At 36.7% G+C, this 22889-nt stretch overlaps 1 protein-coding gene and 1 long non-coding RNA gene across 3 annotated transcripts in view; one reads left to right on the top strand and one right to left on the bottom strand.

The window, feature by feature from the left end:
• Positions 1–22360, top strand: part of LOC123870891 — a 34239-nt gene extending 11879 nt beyond the window's left edge. The window contains exons 2-3 of one of the 2 annotated variants that reach the window (XM_045914388.1): positions 14276–14409; positions 17886–22360. In XM_045914388.1, the coding sequence (XP_045770344.1) occupies positions 14276–14409; positions 17886–17889 (138 nt within the window). In that variant the 3' untranslated portion in view covers positions 17890–22360. Of the gene's footprint in view, positions 1–14275; positions 14410–15048; positions 15165–17885 lie in introns of those variants that run through there. The other variant, XR_006797171.1, reaches the window with a different exon arrangement.
• On the bottom strand, positions 609–21984 carry LOC123870901. The gene is made up of 3 exons (XR_006797173.1): positions 21902–21984; positions 9654–9660; positions 609–622 (listed from the first exon to the last, which is right to left on the bottom strand). It is a non-coding gene; the product is annotated as an uncharacterized LOC123870901 (long non-coding RNA).
• Positions 22361–22889: the final 529 nt, after the last annotated feature.

Below are 22889 nucleotides of genomic sequence, written 5' to 3'. Positions count from 1 at the left end.
TTACAACGATATTCTAAATCGGCTTCCCCGTGTTAATTCGGTCCTCCTATAGGTATGCATTCCTTGCTGCCTAACGCTCTTGCATTCATAATATAGAGTTTTTTATTTCGATTTTTGGTTTGGGTTTCGACATCCGCCCCAAAATACCTATGTCCAGTGTTTTCCTCGTGCCTAAAACGACGTCAACAATACATATAAACATTTTTAGTAGCAGATAGGTAGTTATTTTTATCTTTTGTCGTTTGTTCCAATGCACCATGGCATTATCCACAAAGAATTCGTTGGTCGTTAATTGATCGTTCAAATATACGTACTTCCAACAACGTAAGAACTTCCATTAGTTAAAGTCCGTCTTTAAAGACTTACATGGAATATTATAATGAATCTTGTTTGAAAGTCGGAGAGGATATCCGATTGCTTTTATTGGCAGGTTAATGAGATGCTTTAAATTGATATATGTAATGAAGCATTTTTCGCAAATTAAAACGTGAATATTTTCAAACGACATTGCTAAGCACGGACGGCCCATAAATAGTAGGTACCCTTGCTTGATTGCATTGTAAGCAACCTTGAAGAAAGCGTTTAAATTCTTACTTTTCAAGAAAATAAAATTAAGTAATTGCTTAACCTTTCACACACACACACACACACGCACACACACACACACACACACACACACACACACACACACACACAAACACTACATGATACCAGTACCAGTGAGCTCGAGCGCGTGGATTTAGGTTTTTGTTTGTTTTTTTATTCCCATTGATTTTTCGGGACAAAATGTAGACTATGTGTTAATTCAGGGTATTTTATACCTTATTTTGGACCGTCGTCGTGTGGTAAATAAAATGCTTCATTTTATTAGACTACGTTGAAATTGCAAAATGTCAGTAGGTACGTTGGTGAAAAGACTAGGTAAAATTCAATTACTCTACATGCTTTATAATTCTGATCGCAATTTAATACGGTACTAAAATTGTATATGTAAGTAATTAGTGAATAGATTGTGTATAATTTGCCCAATTGGTTTGAGAATTCAAAACTAGTGAGAAGGCTAACTCGAGATTTAAACTGACAAGTCAGTAACAAGGTTATCTTGCATTGTCTTTTGCAACCAGCATTATAATCAAAAGTAGGTACCTACTAAGCGGCCTTAAAATAAAATAATGTCCTTAAATTCGTCGCGTGATTGTTAATTAATTTAAAATTCAATAGCATTTATTTAATAATGGATTATAGTCTGCTTCACCATCTGCAGAGAAGTGAGAACCAACCAGAGACTCTTTCAATGCGTTGCCGGCTTTTAAGGAATTTATTTATTCGTCCCTTGACCTAGAGTCAGGATGTACCTCATCCTACAAATTATAGTTTTGAAGGAACACAGCAGTTACTAGGTACTATAAGTTGCAAGTGCGATGGTATTAGTATTACGGTGTCTCGTTATTCCATGTCCTTTCTTCAGTGACGGATTAAGACTACTTGGTGCCCTAAGCAATCCATGCCTGTGGGCCCCCCTATCCGCATGTCAACTAGAATCGGTCTTTAAACCTTTACCGCCTAAAAACATTAGTTTTTTGTAAGATAAGATGATGAGATGTAACGTACTTTAGAAGTGGAGTAGTTAGGAGCGACAACAATAAAAACCAAAGCATAATTTATTTATTTATTGAAATGCGCCTTGCGGCTTTCGGGGGCATTCGAATCCTTAGGACGGATTTTTTTTGTGCTTCTTCTTGTGCCCCCTCAGACGTGATGCCCTAGGCAATTGCTTAATTTGATTAAGGGTTAATACGTCACTGCCTTTCTTACTGATGCCCTACCTTCATAAAAAGCGGTGATAGCCTAATGGTTAAGACCCTCGAACGGACGAATCGAACCCTGGACTTCCCGACGGATCAACCTTCGACTCGCTTTAACCGTGATGGAAAACATCGCGAGAAAAACTGCATGTCTCAAAGTTCTGCTTATTGTTCTCAAAGCGACTTCGCCAGCGTTCAGCGCCAGACCGTTCTTATTCTGAGTGGAGACCTGTGCTCAGTAGGGAGCCGACGTTGGGTTGATGATGATGATTATGAATATAACTGTCATAATCACATCTAGCAAAAGCTTCACGCAGCTGAATGGGGGACAGCAATGCTAGGGCTAAGATAACCCTAGCAGACCATGGAACAGAAAGTTTTTAACGTAGAAGTCATTTCAAATTACCTATACAGTGTTTTTTTTAAATGAGACAGTACGGGGAAATCTAAAACCATTTCATTGTATGTTGACCAATCTGCTGTCCCAATTTTTTTCTTTCTATGCAATGAAATGATTCTTACATGAAAGTCTACTTACTCCCAGGTCTTTCACCATTAAAATTTTAGTCAATTTCATTCATTTTTATGTACAACTCACGCTTGACCAAAAATTTACAATGCCAAAATTGTTTTCACAAAAAAAATACCTAACGGTTCTTGAGACACTAGTTTCCCTTAATCTCCTATTTTCTCCACACTGTCCCAGTTAAAGAAATTTCTGTTTGGCTATCGTCGATTAACGTACTGCCCCGGCGGACGTAGTGCCCTACTCGAGCTGTAGCTTAGGTCAAAGATCATAAACCGCGAGGCTTTTCATTGTTTTCCTAAGATGGGCTTTCTAAATATTGATTTTAGGCCATACACCACCGTATAAACACAACCCATGTTTCTACCTACTTGTGTTTTTTCTAATAAAAATAACTAATTAGGTAAGTGCCTGCCTAATTAGTAATTTTACATTTGGTAACATAACCGTATATTCTGATAAGACTACCCGAATTGTAACTATGTGGACCAAGACTGTCATGATCATCATGATTAATCCATCACCGGCTCACTACTGAACACGGGTCTTCTCTCAGAATGAAAAGGGGTTGGAAGGGATTAAGACGTCGTTCTCCTAGTCGGTGGTCCGGGATTCAATCCCGAGTTCGCACCTCTAACTTTTGAGTTATGAAGAGTTATGTGCGTTGTAAGCAATTAATTATATCCCTTGTTTTAACAGTGAGGAAACCTGTATGCCTTAGAGCCATAATATTCTCAATAGTGTGTAAAATCTGCCAATCCATACCTGGCCGGCGCGGCCTACTTTGATCTTATAGAATTCGTCCCAAGACAGGCTTGCGTAAAAACTTGATTTAGAAACATTTGTCCGTTAAACCTAATTCCATAGAAATCCGAAGAACGTCTTAGTAAACGATCAAATGTATTTTGACCATAATATTGAACACTATCTATAAAACGATCGGTTTTTAAAATGTTACAGCACTTATCTGAAAGTATCTGGTAAAGATCACGCCATGAATCAGAATTTTCTTGTTGACTGCTTTTGAAAATTAGCTGTTAAAACATAAGCAATAAAGCATGTATTGGAATACGGATAGGAAGGATTTTCTTCACGGTCTGTAAGCCCATATTATGTCTACAAGTTTTGCTCGCATGTGTTGTTATGCAACATTGTCTTGGAATGTGTTACGTCCTATCCATAGATAATAAGTTAACAATTTAATGATAACATTGGATAGTTGATCGTGGAAAATTCACTTTCACCAGGCTATTACTTATTTTATTACAGATAGTTTATAATTTAATAATAATTTAAAAGTTTATAGAATCGTTTTCTATTCTTCAAAGGATGCACAAGTATGTAGTAAGCATAGATATGTAATTAGGTAGGTATCTACAGTGGAATGCGCAAAGTATTTCCTCGTCCGTACCTTTGCTTGCATATCCACGTACAATTAATGAAATCTACTGATGTAGGACTGTGTCTAGCGCCAAGTTGAAATTACAACGCCAAAATTGAAACAATACTCAACCTTGAGTCGCAAAGAATAGGGGATATGCAAATAGCATAACTGAATGTAGGCGCAAGTACGTTGATGCAAATGTCAGGCAAGTGGAACGTCGATTGGAATGCGGGTCTCAAATGAACTCGTGTTCCGAATACAACACCTCGCTTAGGACAACCACTTAGGTACTAGATATAGGTTCATATTTTTGTCTAACTCACTTACCTCTAAGAATGTGGTATAGAATAGTAAAAATCCATCTTATTCGACTATGGAAATTAGCTTAAAAATTCCACATAGGTATTTGATGTTGTACCTACATCAACTTTTTCTTGTATTGTCCAAGCAATTCCGGCATTCCTAACATTGTCAGCAATGTTTCCTGATATGAATATGGCTTTCGAAATAATATTTGATGACTTGCAAAAGAAATCATTGACCTTTGATACCTACCTAACAACTCTGCATTTTTTAATCACTGATGTTGGTAGGTATGGCTCATCTTCAGTGTAGATATGTATTTACCTACTTAACTCTTCTTTATAACTTAAGCACCCATCGGTTCATAACGTGTTCAGAGTATAATTTAGGGTCCTTAACTGTTATAAGATAATTTTGGGTATGGAGATGTATTGGACAGGTTTAAACAATTTTTCTTTTAAATCCATAAGAAGCGCTAATGATCGAAAATTGTAAGGTGTGGCTATTCGAGTTTTAACATATGCCAATCGCAATCATAATATGGTAGTATACATAATAGTGTAATATTAATATTAATTTCATAAACATTATCGATTACCCACAGTCAAATCATTTACCTACTTACTCAAAATCTTTTTGTGATAAAAATGCGGGTCCATTGAAAATAGCATATATCTATAATTAATATATATATAATAATAAATCTATATATATAATTCTATCTCTCATAGTTTAAAGAATCAACCCCGCAACCCCCCCTCATAGGAAGCCGAGGTTTATATAACTACTATAGTTGACAGAAAATGGAAGTTTATAAAAATATCTTCTACGTAGGAACTTGTTTTGGACGCTAACCAGTTTATACATAAGACTTACCAGGATGGTTACCAGTGACCGGTGGATTCATTCCCATGTACCAATGCGTGTCGTGAGGGTATATCGAATGTCAAACGGTCAGTGCTCTCGATTTTGGCGGGAGAAACTCAACAGACGGCTTTTTTTGTGTGTTTTACTTTCTCGCAGAAACTCTGGGGATCGTCGCCTTTAACAAAATCAATACAACCAATTCGCATTCATTGTGCTTTTTCTACAAATAATATTATGTTTGGTATTGTGTTTGTTGTGATACGAATTTTTTCTGAACTCTGGTCTGAGAATCTTGTTTCTGAACAAGTTCTCCAGCATTAGCCAACAATTCGCTGTCAGCGTTACTTTTTCTTTTAAAATAACTGACGATATTAGTTAGTTTCTTTGTAAAAAGTTTAATTTTTATATTCAAATATTTATGATATTTGTAAATAAAGACTGCAAAAGTTAATTTACAAAAAATATACTCCATCCAAGTGATCATATTAAGAGGTCATAATAATATTATAGTAATTTAATAAATATGCATCATATAAAAAGAAAAGTCCTGAATCAACGCCATCAAAGAAGATGCTCAGCCCTTGGATCTAGAAAGCTGAATTTTTGCACAGAGGTCCCTTATGAAGTAGACAAGGAATTCCCACGAGATAGGGACTAAAGAGGATTTATATTTTCGTTTTATGACTAAAGCGAAAACTAACTGAGCAAACCCGGGGCACTTCAAGTATCTTCGGGTCTAATAAATATAATTAAAGTAGCGCTATGGTTTTTCTTGGGAACGTTGTAAAAAAGATACTACTTCTACTACTTCTAGACAGCTCTAAATTTAATTTAGAGATTTCTATAGAATAAAATTCACACCACAATCAGTGATGCCTATTATAAAACATATACGAGTATCTTCCATCATGTAACAATGCAATAAACTAAATTGTAATTTGATTTGTACCGCTAGAAAAATATCGGACACAGTTCGATGGTGACGTTAGTGGGTCAGAACCGTCCATTCACGTCCACTGTGCGACACTGCCCGTTCAAGGTTACAGCTTTCACACAAACAGCTGTACAGTCGTGTAGCTTCTCTCTATAGTCGTATTCGTCATTACTGAGGGTCTTGACCCCTTTCCATTAATCCTATAATGGTAGGAGTTCTCTTAGGATAACAATGCGGTGGGTTCCCAGATCTTTCCGCATACAACTCGTCTAAGAGAACGAGATTTCGACTCTTGGGTTAATTTACAGTTATTATCAGATGTTAGCGATAATAACCGGCACGATGGCTTAACGTGCTCTCCGAGACACGGAGGAAACGAAAAGGCCGAATTCGGAGCTCTGATATCAGTCACCCGTCCAGTTATCGACTTGGGACAATCGATTGATATGCGTTGTCACAACTAGGCCACACGTTCGTCTAATCACTTCTAGTTATGGTTTCCTTCTAACAACAATTTACAAAGGTAAAGTTCAAGAACTACAACCGGCTGGTCGGTCGTGAAAAAGCTACACCAATCATTGCTACTATCTCAATTGTTGTGATTAGTGAATTCTGTGCTTTTTCTGTGACAGTGGATTCTGCAAGAATTGTAGTACATATACAGTCAAATATTGAGAGCCATAATGACGAGAAGATAGGAAAGAAAAAGCAAGAAGAATAAACAGGAATATTGAGATGTTCTCTGTACGAAGTGGACAGCATAAATAATTATTGATGTTACTGCTGACCGTACTGATCTTGCAGATAAGGAGCGGTTATATACATACACTTTGCCTGTCAGAAAGAATTATCTTTTTCCGAAGAAAATAAAAGCGAATAAGTACCTAATTAGCTATTAAATTGGTCATTTGGCGAGAAGCTGTTGGATAAATAAAATAATAACTCAATCGCGTCGCTTGCTGCAAAGAAAATACTTCTATTTACGCTTTCTATGTTTTGCAGCGCGTTTTTACTTGTGATTTTCACATATCTATCCATTTTGTAATGCGTTCAATTGTCTAATAAATTACTTGCAACGTGTGTTCGAACAATAAATCGTGCTCAAAGATAAAACTTAGCTATATTTATAATTCATACTAACATTATACAGCAGTCTATCTTACCTTTTCATACCTGAAACTATGGGGATATAATGAAAAATATTATAAGTATACTAGAGGATGCCCGCGCCTTCGTCCGCGTGGATTTAGGTTTTTGAAGACCCCGTGGGAACTGTTCAATTTTCCGGGATAAAATGCCTATGTCAATTACAGAGACGCAACCTCGGTACAATGTCTGTACCTTTCATACAAATTGGTTGAGCGGATGGGTCTTTAGAAATCCCGTGGGAACTCTTTGATTTTCCGGTATAAAATCTCCTATGTCCGTCCCCGGGATATACGCTAACTCTGTACCAAATTTCATTAAAATTGGTTAAACTGTTGGGCCGTGAAAAGGTAGCAGACAGACGGACACACTTTCGCATTTATAATATTAGTATGTAGACCGAAGTACTTTTATCCGGCTTGAATATTTTTGTCCTTATCGGAAAATATAACGATGTTGTTTTTAATGTCCTTGCGGTCTAAATCTCGGGCAACGGACTCGACAAATCGTTTTATAGTACCTATTACAAAACTGAGGGCGTAAATAGATACCATATATACCTTTTTTTTTCTCGCGGGGGAAGTCCTCGTGAATATCACCGCGCCCGGGGAGGCACAGAGGTTATGTCGGACTCTTACCGACTAAAAGTTAAAACCCCACGGTGTTCCACACCACGAACACAAAGGTGCGCCTCCCGACTCGAGGACTGGTGATTTTTCGGACGATAGGTACTCCCTGTGTCTATCGCCCGAGAGCCCTTCTCAAGGGGGTAAGCGACGAGATACCATATATCTACGTCATCCTCTGTTACTCGCCAGTGTAGCCCTAACCGATTATAGTTACCACTTTATCCGCAATTTGGGAAGCAGTACACATAATACCTTCATAGGCTTTGTTAAGAACTCCCAGAGTTCTATCTCAAAGGCATACGGTATTCACTCGATTTGGCAGGATCAATTAAATAAAAATATTTTTTCTTTGAAAAAAAAAAAAGATGTTTGTATTTTTCAGTATAAATCGCCAATTTCAAACTTTAACCCCTAATAATATACGAATGTCGAGTACCTAATTATGATTACAATATAAGTCTTACTAGGCTTTAAAAATATATGGGTACATCGATGGCTTTGAAGTGTACATAAGCAATTATTCAACATACGTGATACGTGTGCCTACCTACTTAAAACGATAATTCGTGCTCAATAATTACACCTTCCTACCTCACGGTCATCGGCTTACGTCAATATTTTTTACAGATCTACCCTTGAGCAGAGGAATGAGGAACGATCACTTATAAAAATATTTTGACACATCAAAAATAATCCTCACAGTTATTTTCTTGGTTCAGTGCCTATAACTGACTGCTCATACTCAAGCACCTACTCGTAGCTACACTAAGTATGTTATAAAGACGTAAGACGACTCTTCTCAGACTTGGGCGCGTTTGGAACCCTCGTAGCTTTAGTTTTAAGTTAATTATCACCACTAAATCGTACAAATTTAACAATTTCGACCATCAAAAAGAGTACAATTGTACCTACTTTGAATTTTGACTTTGACTTTGTAAAATTTGTAAGTTTGAATGTATGGCGTAATCTCCGGAACAAATGATCCGATCCAATCTGCACTTGGCCAGTGTGCCGGACTATAGCCTAAACTCTTCTCATTCTCAAAGGAGGGCTGTGCCGTGCTCAGTAGTGGGCTGATCATGATGATGATCCAATTAGAAAAATTATTTCACTGAATAGCTATAGGTACGAGTAGGTATGTTGTTATAATTAATTCTATCACTACTTATCCTTAAAACTAAAGCTAGGAGGATTACAAACGCGCCTTGGCCTCAGCCATCTATGAGTAGGTACTAGGTACCTACCCGTAAAACTTCGAAAGGTTTACAATTCTAAAGCCTATCAAAAATCTCGAAAACCTATTGATTCGGTTCGTCAAAACCCTGCATTAATCGTGATTTATTGTCATGTCATCGTACATCTGACATCATAATGCAGTAAGAAGAAATCCATACTTGATTAAGCATGTAATTTATCAGATGTTGTATAATCAGGGTTGCCTAACCAGAAAGAAAAAGTACCAATCAGTAGGTAATACCTTTACTAACCTTTATGAGTAAAAAGTATAAAGATTCAGAAACCATTCATTTTTAGCCATTTAGACTTTCGTCGAGGCATAATAAGCGTAGTCCCTCGGACCAAACGTACTAAACGAAACAATAAAGGTGTGTTTCCACTGATATGGAGCTGGGCGGAGTGGAGCGGAGCGGACCTTGAATTAGCCAATTACAGTGCTCGAAATTTCCACTCCGCATCACTGTAACTGTGTAATTAGAGGTGTATTTCAAATAAAATATATAAACACGCGGCCCCGAGCGGGACCAAATGAAGTCGAGCAGGCCGTGGTGCCGAGTGGAGGAAACGAGCCGGAGGGTAGCGGGATGGTGGTATACTTAGATAAATTTGACTGATCGGAATACGGCTCAATGCAGCTCTAATCTGCTCAGCTCAGCTCAGTTCCACTTCGCCTGGCTCCGCTTCAATGGAAACACTTGCCACTTTTCACTGGTCTTCTCCGCTCCACTCTGCCCACCACCGCGTCTCAGTGGAAACGTACCCTTAAATATGTTGAGGATGTGAACTGCTGAATAGCTTATTTTCTATGGTTAGTAAATCACACTAGCTAACTTAGAATACTAGAAGAAAGTACTGGATTAACCATCTCTGCATAGCTTAATATTAACTTGGATGACCCTGAGGAAAATCTGACAGGTATTATCTCGAAACTGCTGTAGGAGTGCTGCCTATTATTGTAAGAATATGCGCATACTTAAACAGATATTAACACTTCGTTAGGCGTGCATTGTAAATGGACACTGTTTACATACAGTTCTTAGAAAGTAAGACGTTTCATACCAATAATATTGAGATACTATCGTGTTCATTGTTTGTGTATTACACTTTTGCTATGTTTACAAGTAAGTAGTTACTTTATTGCAACTTTGTAAGCAAGAAAGTATCTACGAATCATTCATATAAAAATAAAAACCGGTTAAATACGCCTTGGACGCATCCCCCGTGGGTTCCGTACCTTGGAAAGAAACGTAGCTGTATAAATATGTAGTTAAATTGGTAAGATTAATTATTTACCGCCTTAAAAACAAATACCTTTTGTATTTATTTTATTAATAGGTTTGTATCTATTTAACGGCTTATCTAGTAAATCCTACGTAAGTATAAGAAGCTAATTTGAAGATGAATATAGTAATTTGATTCTGAAAAAGAAACCATACAGCAATATTTCTTTATTCTTTATGTAATGTTCTGTTGAGCGTTAGCCGTTAACATTTCGCGTTAAATCGCTAATTGCTCGCTTTACTCTTCCTTCCCACACGTCATTCAACAGAGGTATTTAGAAATCCGAATCAAATACTAGTGTGAAAAAAAAACCGGCCAAGTGCGAGTCAGACTCGCGTACTGAGGGTTCCGTTTCTCGGGTATTTTTCCGACATTTTGCACGATAAATCAAAAACTATTATGCATAAAAATAAATAAAAATCTGTTTTAGAATGTATAGATAAAGCCCTTTCATATTATGATACCCCACTCGGTATAGTTATCTTACTTTGAAAATTTAAACACATTTTAATTTTAATTTTTCTAATGATGTAACTACAAATTCACGGTTTTCAGATTTATTCCTTTACTTATGCTATAAGACCTACCTACCTGCCAAAATTCATGATTCTATGTCAACCGGAAGTATCCTATAGGTTTTCTTGACAGACACGACGGCGGACGGACAGACAGACAGACAACACAGTGATCCTATAAGGGTTCCGTTTTTCCTTTTGAAGTACAGAACCCTGAAAAGGTTGTTGTGCAATAAACGTAGAAGGCAAGTTTGGATGGAAAGTTGGTTTGCCGTATGTGTCTTGTTGAGGCTAGGTTAGGGTTACCAAACCTTAGAGAATTCCGGATAAAATTCCAGATTTTCTTCTCAGAAAATATCCGGTTCATTCTGGCTTTAGGGTTAAGGTCACAAAATGCCTCATCAAGCTTATCAATCGATAACACACCACGCTGGACATACAGGTCTCTTGTAGGGAGTTCCACACGCCATATGCACTGTTTACACCGCCTGAATCCAACTGTTCCTTGCGACTCATTTGATTTCGCCAGTCTACTTACAATGCTGCGCTTTCCGATGCAAGATCCCTATTCTATCACCTTGAGATCCCATTAGTTTTTCGAACTATGTGCCCTGCCCATTGCTTCAGCTTTACAACCCGCTAGCAATGTAGATTAATCTGGTTCTCGTACGGATCTCCTCGTATCTGATTTGATCAGGTAAAGAAGTTCCAAGCGTAGCTCTCTCCTCGCCCGCTGAGTGAGCCTAGGCTTTCTTATGTGGCTCATAGAAAATGCCTGCTATTTGACAAGCCTAGATTGGGCGCCCAACAACACGGTTACAGCGCCGTCCGTTACGGTTGAAGGAAAATTGGTAAAAATAATTTATGGATTTTTTATTAAACAACGAACAAGAAACAGTGTAAAAGTGAACCAATCATGAAATTAGCTCCTTGTATCCACAATAAATCATTAATTGCACATTTCCGACACGGTTAAAAGAAATTGGTGAAAATTTTTAATGATTTGATTAATGGTACTTAGAGATTTTATTGATTACTTTCGACGTAGTAAGTAGTTAGTTGGGTACTAACTTTTTGAAATTGATACAATAATTATTACTAACTTTTTGCTTTTGATAAGCGTATTTAATTGCATGACGTTAATCGAAAATCAAGAAAATTTAATTGGTGAATCTAAGGAAAAAGATTATTTTCTTTTCCTCCCCTCCTTATATTATAAGAGATTTGATTTTTGGTAAGCATAAGTTGGTACCTACATAAACAAATACTAGTTTTTACTTTCTCTGTAATAAGTTGGTAATTCTCTTTAGATTTATTTTTGGCTTAGTTTATTATCTTAAACTGATTTACTTAATGATATCACTATCCATCACAACCCATACCTATTATAAATGCTCAAGATATTTGTTTGTTGGTTTCTCCTTCAATCACGCCGCAACGTAGCAATGGATTGGCGTGATTTTTTGGGAAATGACATAGGCTACTTTTTATACCGGAAAATCAAAGAGTTCCCCCGGGATATAAGGTCGCAGCTAGTTTATCAATAAATCAATCAATCAATTTACCTTAGGTACATTGAAGTTATGGAGTATCTTTAAAGGTAATGTGAATACAGGACCTAGGTACACGAACTAAAAGACGCGGTCTTTTATATTTTCGTGTAGATCCCTCATTCACATAAACACGTAAAATTCTACTCGTTATAGACATTTTCAGTTCTAACTATAAAACCTAAGGTTCAGATTGCTTTATATGATTATGGTCAGCTGTAACTATTAATGTGTACTATCTGTATTGATGAATAGCTTTTACCTTTTCTTTCATTCACGCTTTCTATGATTCGATCATGTTTAGTCATCTACGTGAGATTACTCAGCGAGCTATTATAGTTTTCTTCTAGTTTTCTATGTTTTCATGATTGTTTGAATAGTAAGTAATATATGTTATTTTTATTAACTAAGTACTAGATGGAAAATCTTTGACTATGACTCTTAAATCGTAATTCATATTATCTAACCATTGCTTAGAGTCGCACCCCTTTAATATTTTATGATTTCGACTATAATTGTTCCCTGTTAGTGATAAGAATAATTAATAATTTTATTGAAGCCTCGATAGCTCAACGGTTGAGGAGCGGACTGAATTCCGGAAGGTCGGCGGTTCAAATCCCACCCGTTGCACTATTGTCGTATCCACTCCTTGCACAAGCTTTACGCTTAATTGGAGGGGAAAGAGGGGAAAGAATATTAGCAATGCTAATCATGACTAATATTCTTTAAAAAAAAAAAAATTTGGACCACTTAATGTGCTCTCTCCGAGGAAGCGAGGAAAGGTCGGACGGGGTCGGGTTAAAGTCGGACGTCGAAGAGTCGGTCACCTATATTATGCGCTGTTGCTATTACAGGCTTTCAAATATATTTATTATAAGGCCTTCGTTATCAATCTCAAACATTTATAATATTAATTCATTCCAATGTTATTAACAATATACATACCTACACAAATTAGATTTATGTACGGTTAAAATAATTGCGTATAATTTAGTTCGCTTAACCGAAAATCAGTCTCGCATTAAATCGCAAATTAGCTTGTAAGTAATCTAGTAAACTTACGTCCACGTAATCGTAAACGATCCATAAGGAAGCCAGTACTGTAACATCCCGCAGCAATCGATTACGGTACGGATTGCGTAAAAGTTACGTCTCGTAGCGATACCGCGATCGAGTGCCAATTTGTAGTTTACTAACCGTTTGACGTCGCGAGTCGCGACAGTGCGTGTAACCTACATTTTTATCCATTTATCATATTATCTTCTAGCTCAGCGAAACAAATAAGTACCTAGGCACTCACTAAAGGTCCCAAGTTCGACTTCTATTTTGACCGATTTAGGAAATAACGAACCTCGGGGTACACCTGTTGTACCAATCAAAAAAAAGTATAATTTTCAATAATAGGAGAAATACTAAGAAAAAGAATAAAGACTTTTATTCAAATAAATTTTTGCAAGTACATACTTTGAATCATCAAATGCATCTACCACTGTTCTTTTCAAAGATTCAATTTACAATATTCTACCATGTACCTACCTACAGTAAAAGTGTTGCAGTCCCGCGCATTGCTGAAGCGAGCTGCAAGTCAAATTCACGCTCGTTTATCATTTACATAATCTTCGATTGTGTAATATGCTTTTTCAGGAGCATACTTTTAATAGATTTCTTAAATCTTGTGTAGAGGCAAGTCTAAATTGATTGCGGAATTTTGTTAAAAAAGCAGATCTTAGGGCAGTTATTTGATTTCCACAAGTGGGTTTCCACTTAGGGCATGTTCACGTCAATAGCGCGGACGCGGGTGTGGCGACGGGTGCGTCAATATTTTAATAGAACCGCCCAAGGTTCCTATGGACAGGCACGGTCTCTCCTTCAAACCTGCTGTTTCTTCCTCGGTTTAGCTAATTTTTTCAGTAACAAAACAAAAGTAAAATTAACAAATTATGATATAAGAATTGAGGTTCTATATCTAATTCAAAATTTTCAATGTTCTTTTCGAAATGAACAATTTCATAATAAATATTATATTAAGAAAAATCTATTGGAAAATATAAGGTGAATGTCAACATAAATAATATAGCTTGTCTCTTTGCCATTTCCAGGTGGAGACAGGTCGAGAAGAACTGAAGAAAGAGCGAGAGATCATGCAGCTGGTGGCCGGACTGCAGCTCAGCTCCGACGAGGTTGAGCGTCGTGAAGTGCCGCCACAGATGCTTCGAGCCCGACATGGTCCGAGGTGAGCACACGATCTTCTATCGCACTTACAACTATAGAAATGAAGAAAGACGAGAGATCATGCAGCTGGTGGGCGGACTGCAGCTCAGCTCCGACGAGGTTGAGCGTCGTGAAGTGACGCCACAGATGTTTTGAGCCCGACATGGTCCGAGGTGAGCACACGATCTTCTATCGCACTTACAACTATAGAAATGAAGAAAGACGAGAGATCATGCAGCTGGTGGCCGGACTGCAGCTCAGCTCCGACGAGGTTGAGCGTCGTGAAGTGCCGCCACAGATGCTTCGAGCCCGACATGGTCCGAGGTGAGCACACGATCTTCTATCGCACTTACATTTATAGAAATGAAGAAAGACGAGAGATCATGCAGCTGGTGGCCGGACTGCAGCTCAGCTCCGACGAGGTTGAGCGTCGTGAAGTGCCGCCACAGATGCTTCGAGCCCGACATGGTCCGAGGTGAGCACACGATCTTCTATCGCACTTACAACTATAGAAATGAAGAAAGACGAGAGATCATGCAGCTGGTGGCCGGACTGCAGCTCAGCTCCGACGAGGTTGAGCGTCGTGAAGTGCCGCCACAGATGCTTCGAGCCCGACATGGTCCGAGGTGAGCACACGATCTTCTATCGCACTTACATTTATAGAACTGAAGAAAGACGAGAGATCATGCAGCTGGTGGCCGGACTGCAGCTCAGCTCCGACGAGGTTGAGCGTCGTGAAGTGCCGCCACAGATGCTTCGAGCCCGACATGGTCCGAGGTGAGCACACGATCTTCTATCGCACTTACATTTATAGAAATGAAGAAAGACGAGAGATCATGCAGCTGGTGACTGCAACTCAGCTCCAATGAGGTTGAGCGTCGTGAACTGCCGCCACAGATGTTTTAAGCCCGATATGGTCCGAGGTGAGCACACGATCTTCTATCGCACCTACATTTATAGAAACGAAGAAAGAGCGAAAGGTCCTGCAGCTGGTGGCTTGACTTAATCTCATTGGAATCAACCGACGACGAGATTAAGTAGATCCAGCATCTTTGGTGACTACAGGGCGTCAATTGCAATCAATTCTGATTGGGTGATACTCTCGCTTAGCCAGAATGCAAAATTGCACCAAAAATGCCATACATTCAACTAGTTAACCTTATGATATGGTGTTATAATCACAACTTCCGTGTTAGCTTCCCTCAATCAACCTTTAGTTAGCTACCCTATAACTTAAGGTTAATAACATTCCTAAATAGGCATTTATATTGAGTTTTTGGAATATCTTGCCAAAAGTGAGTAGATATCCTTCAATAGCCATATGCAATACATAATATCCGAATAGCTAGAGCTCTTTCTCAACTTAATTTTCCGCTTGGCTGACCTCAAGTTTTCTAGATGATTCCTCTTTCTCAATCTATTACGGCCAGCGCAGACGAGGTCCACGGAAGTCAGTGTAGGCTCTTACCATTTCTTTTTAATATTAAAAAATACAGCCAATTCTGTCGGTATTGTTATACTTTTCTAAGTATGAATCTAGTACTTGTAGCTACATTATTTTTCTGACTTGCATGTGAGCTGGCGAGAAGAGATCAATTTTTGTATATGCTAAGGGTGATGGCGCCTCCTGTGTTCAGCAGGCTTGAAATGATATATTATTGTACTTGCAGATTTTAAAGTACTCCAGTTCAGTCTATGTTCCGTTTATTATGATTATTATGGAGAACAAAGACGGTTGTTACTTTGCTATAACAACCAATTGTATACTTCCCTTTCTCCTTATCTATCGAGGTCAACTTAGTGCTAGAAATGGGTTTGACATTTAAACGAAGGGGTGAATATTGAACTAACTACGGGTTTCAATATCTTTTCCCAATTTCTCAATTTCTCGTGTGTTATGTGTTACATGGTTTTTTAATATTTTTGTTATTTATGTAAAAAATAAATGAAGTGGACATTGTAACAGCTTATCTTTAATAGAGATTATTTTCAGCTGTAAATAAGGTGGAGTTACAGATTGTAGGTATAGTTTTATGGCACGTACCACTTCAGTAAATGCTTTGATATGATTCAAAACTATATACAGATACATATATTTTAACTTAATTTGCACAGTGGCACGTGTATTATTCAAACTGAATCTACAGTAGATCTAATCAGCGGACTGAAGTCGCAAGCATCATTTATTAGTTTGAAAACATTTAGGTACTCTTGCAATTTTGTTACGCTATAACGAATGTTTCATGAGGACATTTTAATTTATTTTAATCAAGATCGTGACGTACCTCAAGCTAAACAGATACGACAATGCAATTGTATGGAAATAAAGCAAGTTATCGGTTGAGCAGTAACTATTTGAGCGTTACTTAATATAGCTATTGCAACTCTGGTACGGGTTAGCCGCGTGTGAAACGAGTTCTGACTTTCTTTTAGGGAACCACTTTTATATTTTTAAGTTACTGTAATAAAAGACGTAACAGAGATGAGAGTAGTAGGTATAGTTTCTAAAAGACAATACAAATTTAAATGCAAAAGTACCTACTTCTAAATCTACTTAGATAACGACTAACGATGTGCTTATTATTTCCGTATTTTTAATGCAAATCGTAATATTTTCTATTCTGTCAACTTTATGATAAGCAGGGTACGGTACACCTACTTAAATTATTATGTTAAATAGGTATACCTATACATTTATTAATAATATAGTACTTAGGTACTTACCTAAAAGTTTTTAGTATAACTTCTGTAACTTAGTAAACTCTAGAGGGTTGATCAAGGTACCTATGTTTAATAGAAAAAAATGCCTGGAATTTTTTAACTAAGTAAAGGTACTTAAAGCAGAGACGAGAGAGAGAGATTGTAAACGATCATATCATGATATCTTCGTCAACCGATAGATGTTTATTGCTGGATGTACATTGTACAGGTATATTTGTACAGATATTTGATGTATATTTGTACAGATATTTGATGTATATATAGCGCCGTGTTCTCTACCAGGGTAGAAAGAAAAACAAAAGAAATGAACACTAAAAAATATATATTATAATTCACTATTTAAAGTTACAATTTCTTTGGAAACTACTACACGCTACAACGGGCTAGATGCAACTAACCAAACTCGCTACGGCTCACACGGCGTAGCTCGAAAATGCCTATTTACTAGTGCCTCTACACTGGATATTAGGTTTCTTGTAGAGTTTACACGCCACGGCCTGACCGGGGATCCTGGGCTCTCTGAAAGATTTGATGTCATTGTCCGTCTAGGCCATCTTCCAACACTGCGTTTTCCTATGCGAGGTCACCAGTCCAGTACCATAAAACCCCTTGTTTTATCGGAAATATGTATATTTTAAATGTGAAAAGAAGAATTTTCGTGCCTTGATATTTTAAAGTTGTAGTCGCGTTGTTTTTGGATCACTTAAATATTTTTGTTTTGGATTTATCTAGTTTCTTGTAGCATCGCGTACTAAGATATACTTTTTTTCTTTCCAGATAACATTAGGCTACAATAGCAGTGCCATCAACCACGAAAATAAGATACGGCCAACGAGCGCTGCTCAAGAAAGGATTATTCAAATTTCGATTACGGAGAATTTCAATAAACTAAGCGTTTTTAACTTATAAGATAACGATACGATTTGTAAAGGCGGAGTGCGCGCGAAACAAGTAGTCCAATCTAAAGTTGCACCATGGGACTACACCAAGTCCGGCTGTGTATTTTTGTACAATGCACAGACGTAAGCCTCGTGTTCAGATTGTTCTACTTGTAATCCACGCGCCATAATATTCGGAGTCACGACTACACGATTTCCTGATACGGTATAAAGAATCGAATCGGTATCGAATTCGTAATCGTAAAGTAGAAAGCGCTCTATATCGCTAGTTGCATGTGATCGCACGATTACAGAATACCGATTGTTAAATTGAATCGACGTGAATATGTATAAGTACCTACAGATTCATATTCATTTGAATCGATTTGTCACGATCGTAGGTACCTATTCTATGGATCAGAATAGAATAATCGAATGCTATCGACCATTTCTAAGTATAAACGAGTCAATCAATTTGTAGTTTCAGCTTTCAAGGGAGCGAAAAAGTGTACTTACCTACGGATTTGACTATTTTGTAACACAGTTGTATGTTTTCGCCATTTAGCTTAATTTAATCGTAGTAAAGTTAGTTGCATCCCTAATGCCTACGACATCAATAAATATGATAGTGTGGCGCGACGGAAAAGTTTACCTACACGGAGCCTGGGACTAGAAGTTTATTATATGGAACAGTAAATTAATTCATTCACATTTGGAAGCGTACGTTGGTGATGGTTGTAGTCAAACTCTGAATGCACGCGCACCGACACCACATGAGTATGTTAAAATCACGAAATGTCAAACAACCAATTTCGAAGTCAGTGGATACCTTTTACGCGTGTTTCAAATTTAGCTCAAGCTGAGAAACTCAAATTTAAAATTTCTCGAGACTGAATGGGCATTTTCTAGGCAAGCGTGCTCCATCTTAGGCTTTATCATGATTTGCCAGCAGGTCTGATTAAAGCCAAGCGCTAGTCTATAAATTAAGAAAAAATACTTCCATTGTAAAAGATATAGCTGTATACGAGTATCTACGAGTATCCACGTACACAATAAATTACATCATTGCAATGTGAAACGATTAAATCGTGGGTAGTTTGTTTCCGTATGACTGTAACTAAAGGTTTAATGGTGAAATATTAGTCATTAAACGATATTGTAAGGTTATGAGCTCAGATTTAGTGCGTTCAGTGCCTTAAGTGTACCTAAGTTTTCTAGCAAACAAACGCCAAGACCGATAGAGACAGATAGAGAGATAGACAGATAGAAATATTGTGCTAAATGAGCAATTGATAATAAATAATTTGACAAATCATAATTGATATTTTTTACCTTCGTGTTGTTGTAACTTACATCTAAGTCAAAAGTGAACGCGGAGTACAGAACTTTCAAGTCTATATATCGTTGGCTGTGGAAAGGACGCCGTAAATAATATACCTATATTTGATTCCATTTTAGAGCGTCCAAACCTTATCGTGTTTCGCATTAAGCCAGGAAAGTCATTTGTAAAAATCAAAAACAGGTAGTTAGATTAAAATAACAATAAAAAAATCAATAGTTTTTATTATTATTAAAGTGTTTTACTTATAAACATATTTTTACGTTATCTATTATGTAATTAGTGACGAAAGAAGTAATTATTGTTACGGATTTCCAACCATTTATTTTTAATGGTCAGTTTGGAATTGGTGTTATTGGCTGTAATTGCGGAAACCTAATAAAATAATCGACAATTTGCTAGAATTTAATTATCTAATACATATAGATCCGGTGATCAGTTTCTGAAGCATTCTTGACACGCTGGCTTAGTGAGTGGTGAACCAAAAAAAAAAAAAATTGGCCTCCGACATTAAAAGCCACCATTCATATACGTTTCCTCGCCATTCTGGCCAATCGGCTCTTCTAAGTAGCGTTGTTTTAGCTTCAAATTAAGAGATTAAAGCAAGCTAAATTAAAGCTTCTAGAAGATAAATTAATGAATGTATTGTACCTAAAACATCAAAAATATGTATAAGATTTATTTCATTGACAGCAAGTGCAAAACTATGGGTCTAATGTTTCACAATAACAACATTGATACAGCATTATGTTTAAATGTTTAATTGATTTTTGTATTAGTATTTCTTTTATAGTAAAACCCTAATATTTAATTTTTCATTTAAATAAATGCTGTTTATATAAATAGGTACCTTTAATCGATTTCTACTCGGATTTGTATCAAAATAGTAAATCACTCTTGTACTAATACTTACATAATATCAAGGATAACATTTTGTTTTTTACGGAATAAATTACACATACCTTACACTCATTACCTATCAAGACATATATTATTTATTGAAATAGCTAAGACACTTATTATATTACTTATAATGTACGTAGGCTAATAATTTTTGGATGTTGTAGCCCAATCGTGACAGATTTACTTACTTAGCTTGCGTTTTTCTTGTATCGCGCCGAAGACTTTTAAATAAGACGTTAGTTGTAACATAGGCCAAAGACGACTCTACAATGTATTTGGAATTTGTCAGCTCATAGAGTTATGGTTTGTGCTTATCACACTTAGGCTTTAGTCACTTTGTAACAGAAACTATGTACCTACACAAAACATTAAAGTACAGAACGTAACCTCAATTTAAGCATAGTGTTTAAGATGTATGGCCGTATTTGTACATTGCGAATTTGTACAAACATTGTAGATGTAAGTTATATAAGGTAGAGACATATTAGTTAAAGGAAAATGTATTAACATTATTGATAATAAATAATATATATTCCTAACCAATATTTCCATGGATGGAAATGCCTAAAATTGCGAAAAAAAAAGAAAAAACACGAGTTACCGAACATAGTGTAGGCCGCGATCACACCTATAAGTTTTACTCGCGTAAGTAACTTACGTGGTCAACTCACGGCTAATTTACTAATAATAATAAACACTGTTATTAGTACATTTTTATTAGTTTTGTTGTAAATTAATAACGTTAGCTAGGTACTTATGTGAGTAAAACTTACAAGTGTAATCGGGACCTTGCCTTTGCATAAATATGTACTAAGGCGTTCTAAGAGCCCATTATGCCCCCTTCTGTCCGCAAAGTCCATCAATCCAAGCTTCCATCATTGTCGTGATAGATTCCTACTTCCATCGTTTATTGAAATGTTGTAAACTTACCTACTGACTTCTAGTCGGAACGACGACATAACTTAAAGCTGGGACACACCAAACGCGTATGCAGCACGTAAGCGCAGACGTAGCGCGTACCATGACGTTGTAAAGTATGGAACTGTATGAGATATGGCATACCGCTAACCGCTTGCGTGACGTGAACGTTCGCGTAGACGTAATGCTGTCATGTCTATGGATTCACACGCGTCACTACGCGCGTGGTCACGTGTACGTGCTTGGTGTGAATCGGTTCTTAGAAGTCGCATCGGTTGTTTATTGGAAAGTTGTAGGCTGACGTAGGTATAGTACGACATGACTTTAGAATTCGCATAGGTCAAATTCTTGAGATTTCAAATTCATCTTAGCGGATCCGCCCAGCTTTGATCGTCTGAAATTGATATTGATATACGTACATTATACATCATATATTATAGTCCTTCTTGGCGCTTATGCTACTACAAGACTAACACCGCGCTCGGAAAACTGATTCTAGGTACTTAATGATAACTGGCAACCAATTCAACTTCATGGTTATACTATTAACAGTGTGAAAATGTAAATTTTAACTAGCTTAGTACATAACATTATATGGAACTATAGGTGGAACCCCATAATGAGCGAAGCACCAGAAAATGAGCGATTATTATTATCACTAATCATCGATGTAACTTCTGTCTTACCTACTGACTTTCCAGGCTTGTTTAATGTTCAAACTGTTTTAATATGTCTCTAACTTAGAATAAGTATACCTAATAATATTCGTGTAAAATATAATATACCTAATATGTAGAGATTAAACTTGCATTTGTTATATCTATTGCAAAAATATGTGTGTGTTTTCTTTTTATCAATAATCGTATTGTATGTATTTTAAGGTAATGATTACAAAAATTTGTAATTATCATATAAAATTATATGCAAGTGGCATGTAAATATAATATGGAAGATCACAGCTAGAAGTTTGGTAAATATAGGCTATGAGTGCCATTAATATTATATTTTGTTATACTCTTTAAAATCATCGAATTAATGGAAAACATGTAGTAATTATTATACTAAGAAGAATCTAATAGGAATTGTTTGTATATAGGTTTATTTGTAACATTAAATTTATATTCTAAGTCTTATTTCAAAGATTAAACAACGATTGTATCCCATTCATTCCATTATTTTTTATACGATATTTTAAAATATAATAGTCTGTAATTCCTTTGTGAGTTTTATTTCAAACTGCAGAACCATACGGCTTCGCTCTGGAGAAATTTGTATAGCTTATGTTACTGTTGGATAAAGTAGTTTTCTACTAATAAAAGAATGATTTTCAGAGTTTATCGATTACAAAAACAGATCGTCTTTATAATCCTCTTTCCTCGTTATAATATATCTATACTAATTTCGAATATTGGTACAGATATAGGACGAAGAAAAATCCATACTAATAATATAAAGAGGTAAGGTTTGTTAGTTCGTTTGTAGGAAGTAATCTCTGGATTTTGAAAATTCTTTCAGAAGTAGGTACAAAGCTTCCATTATTCCTGAGGCTATATTTTATTTTCAAAAAATTAGAGATCCCTGCAAAAATTGTTATAAGCTGCCCGTGCGAAGCCGGGGCGGGTCGCTAGTAGTTAATAATATTTATACTCCTTGTAATATGGGTCCTCGTATGTGGGTTAGGAAAATTATGTAGGTTAGTGACCTGAAAAATTTGAAGGTAACAGTTATCCCTTTGTGCAAAAA

This window comes from Maniola jurtina, chromosome 13 (genome assembly GCF_905333055.1).
Source record: "Maniola jurtina chromosome 13, ilManJurt1.1, whole genome shotgun sequence".
In the NCBI taxonomy this organism is placed as follows: Eukaryota; Metazoa; Arthropoda; class Insecta; order Lepidoptera; family Nymphalidae; genus Maniola; species Maniola jurtina.
Note: the sequence above shows the minus strand (reverse complement) of the source record. Positions and strands in the feature narration are given on the sequence as shown.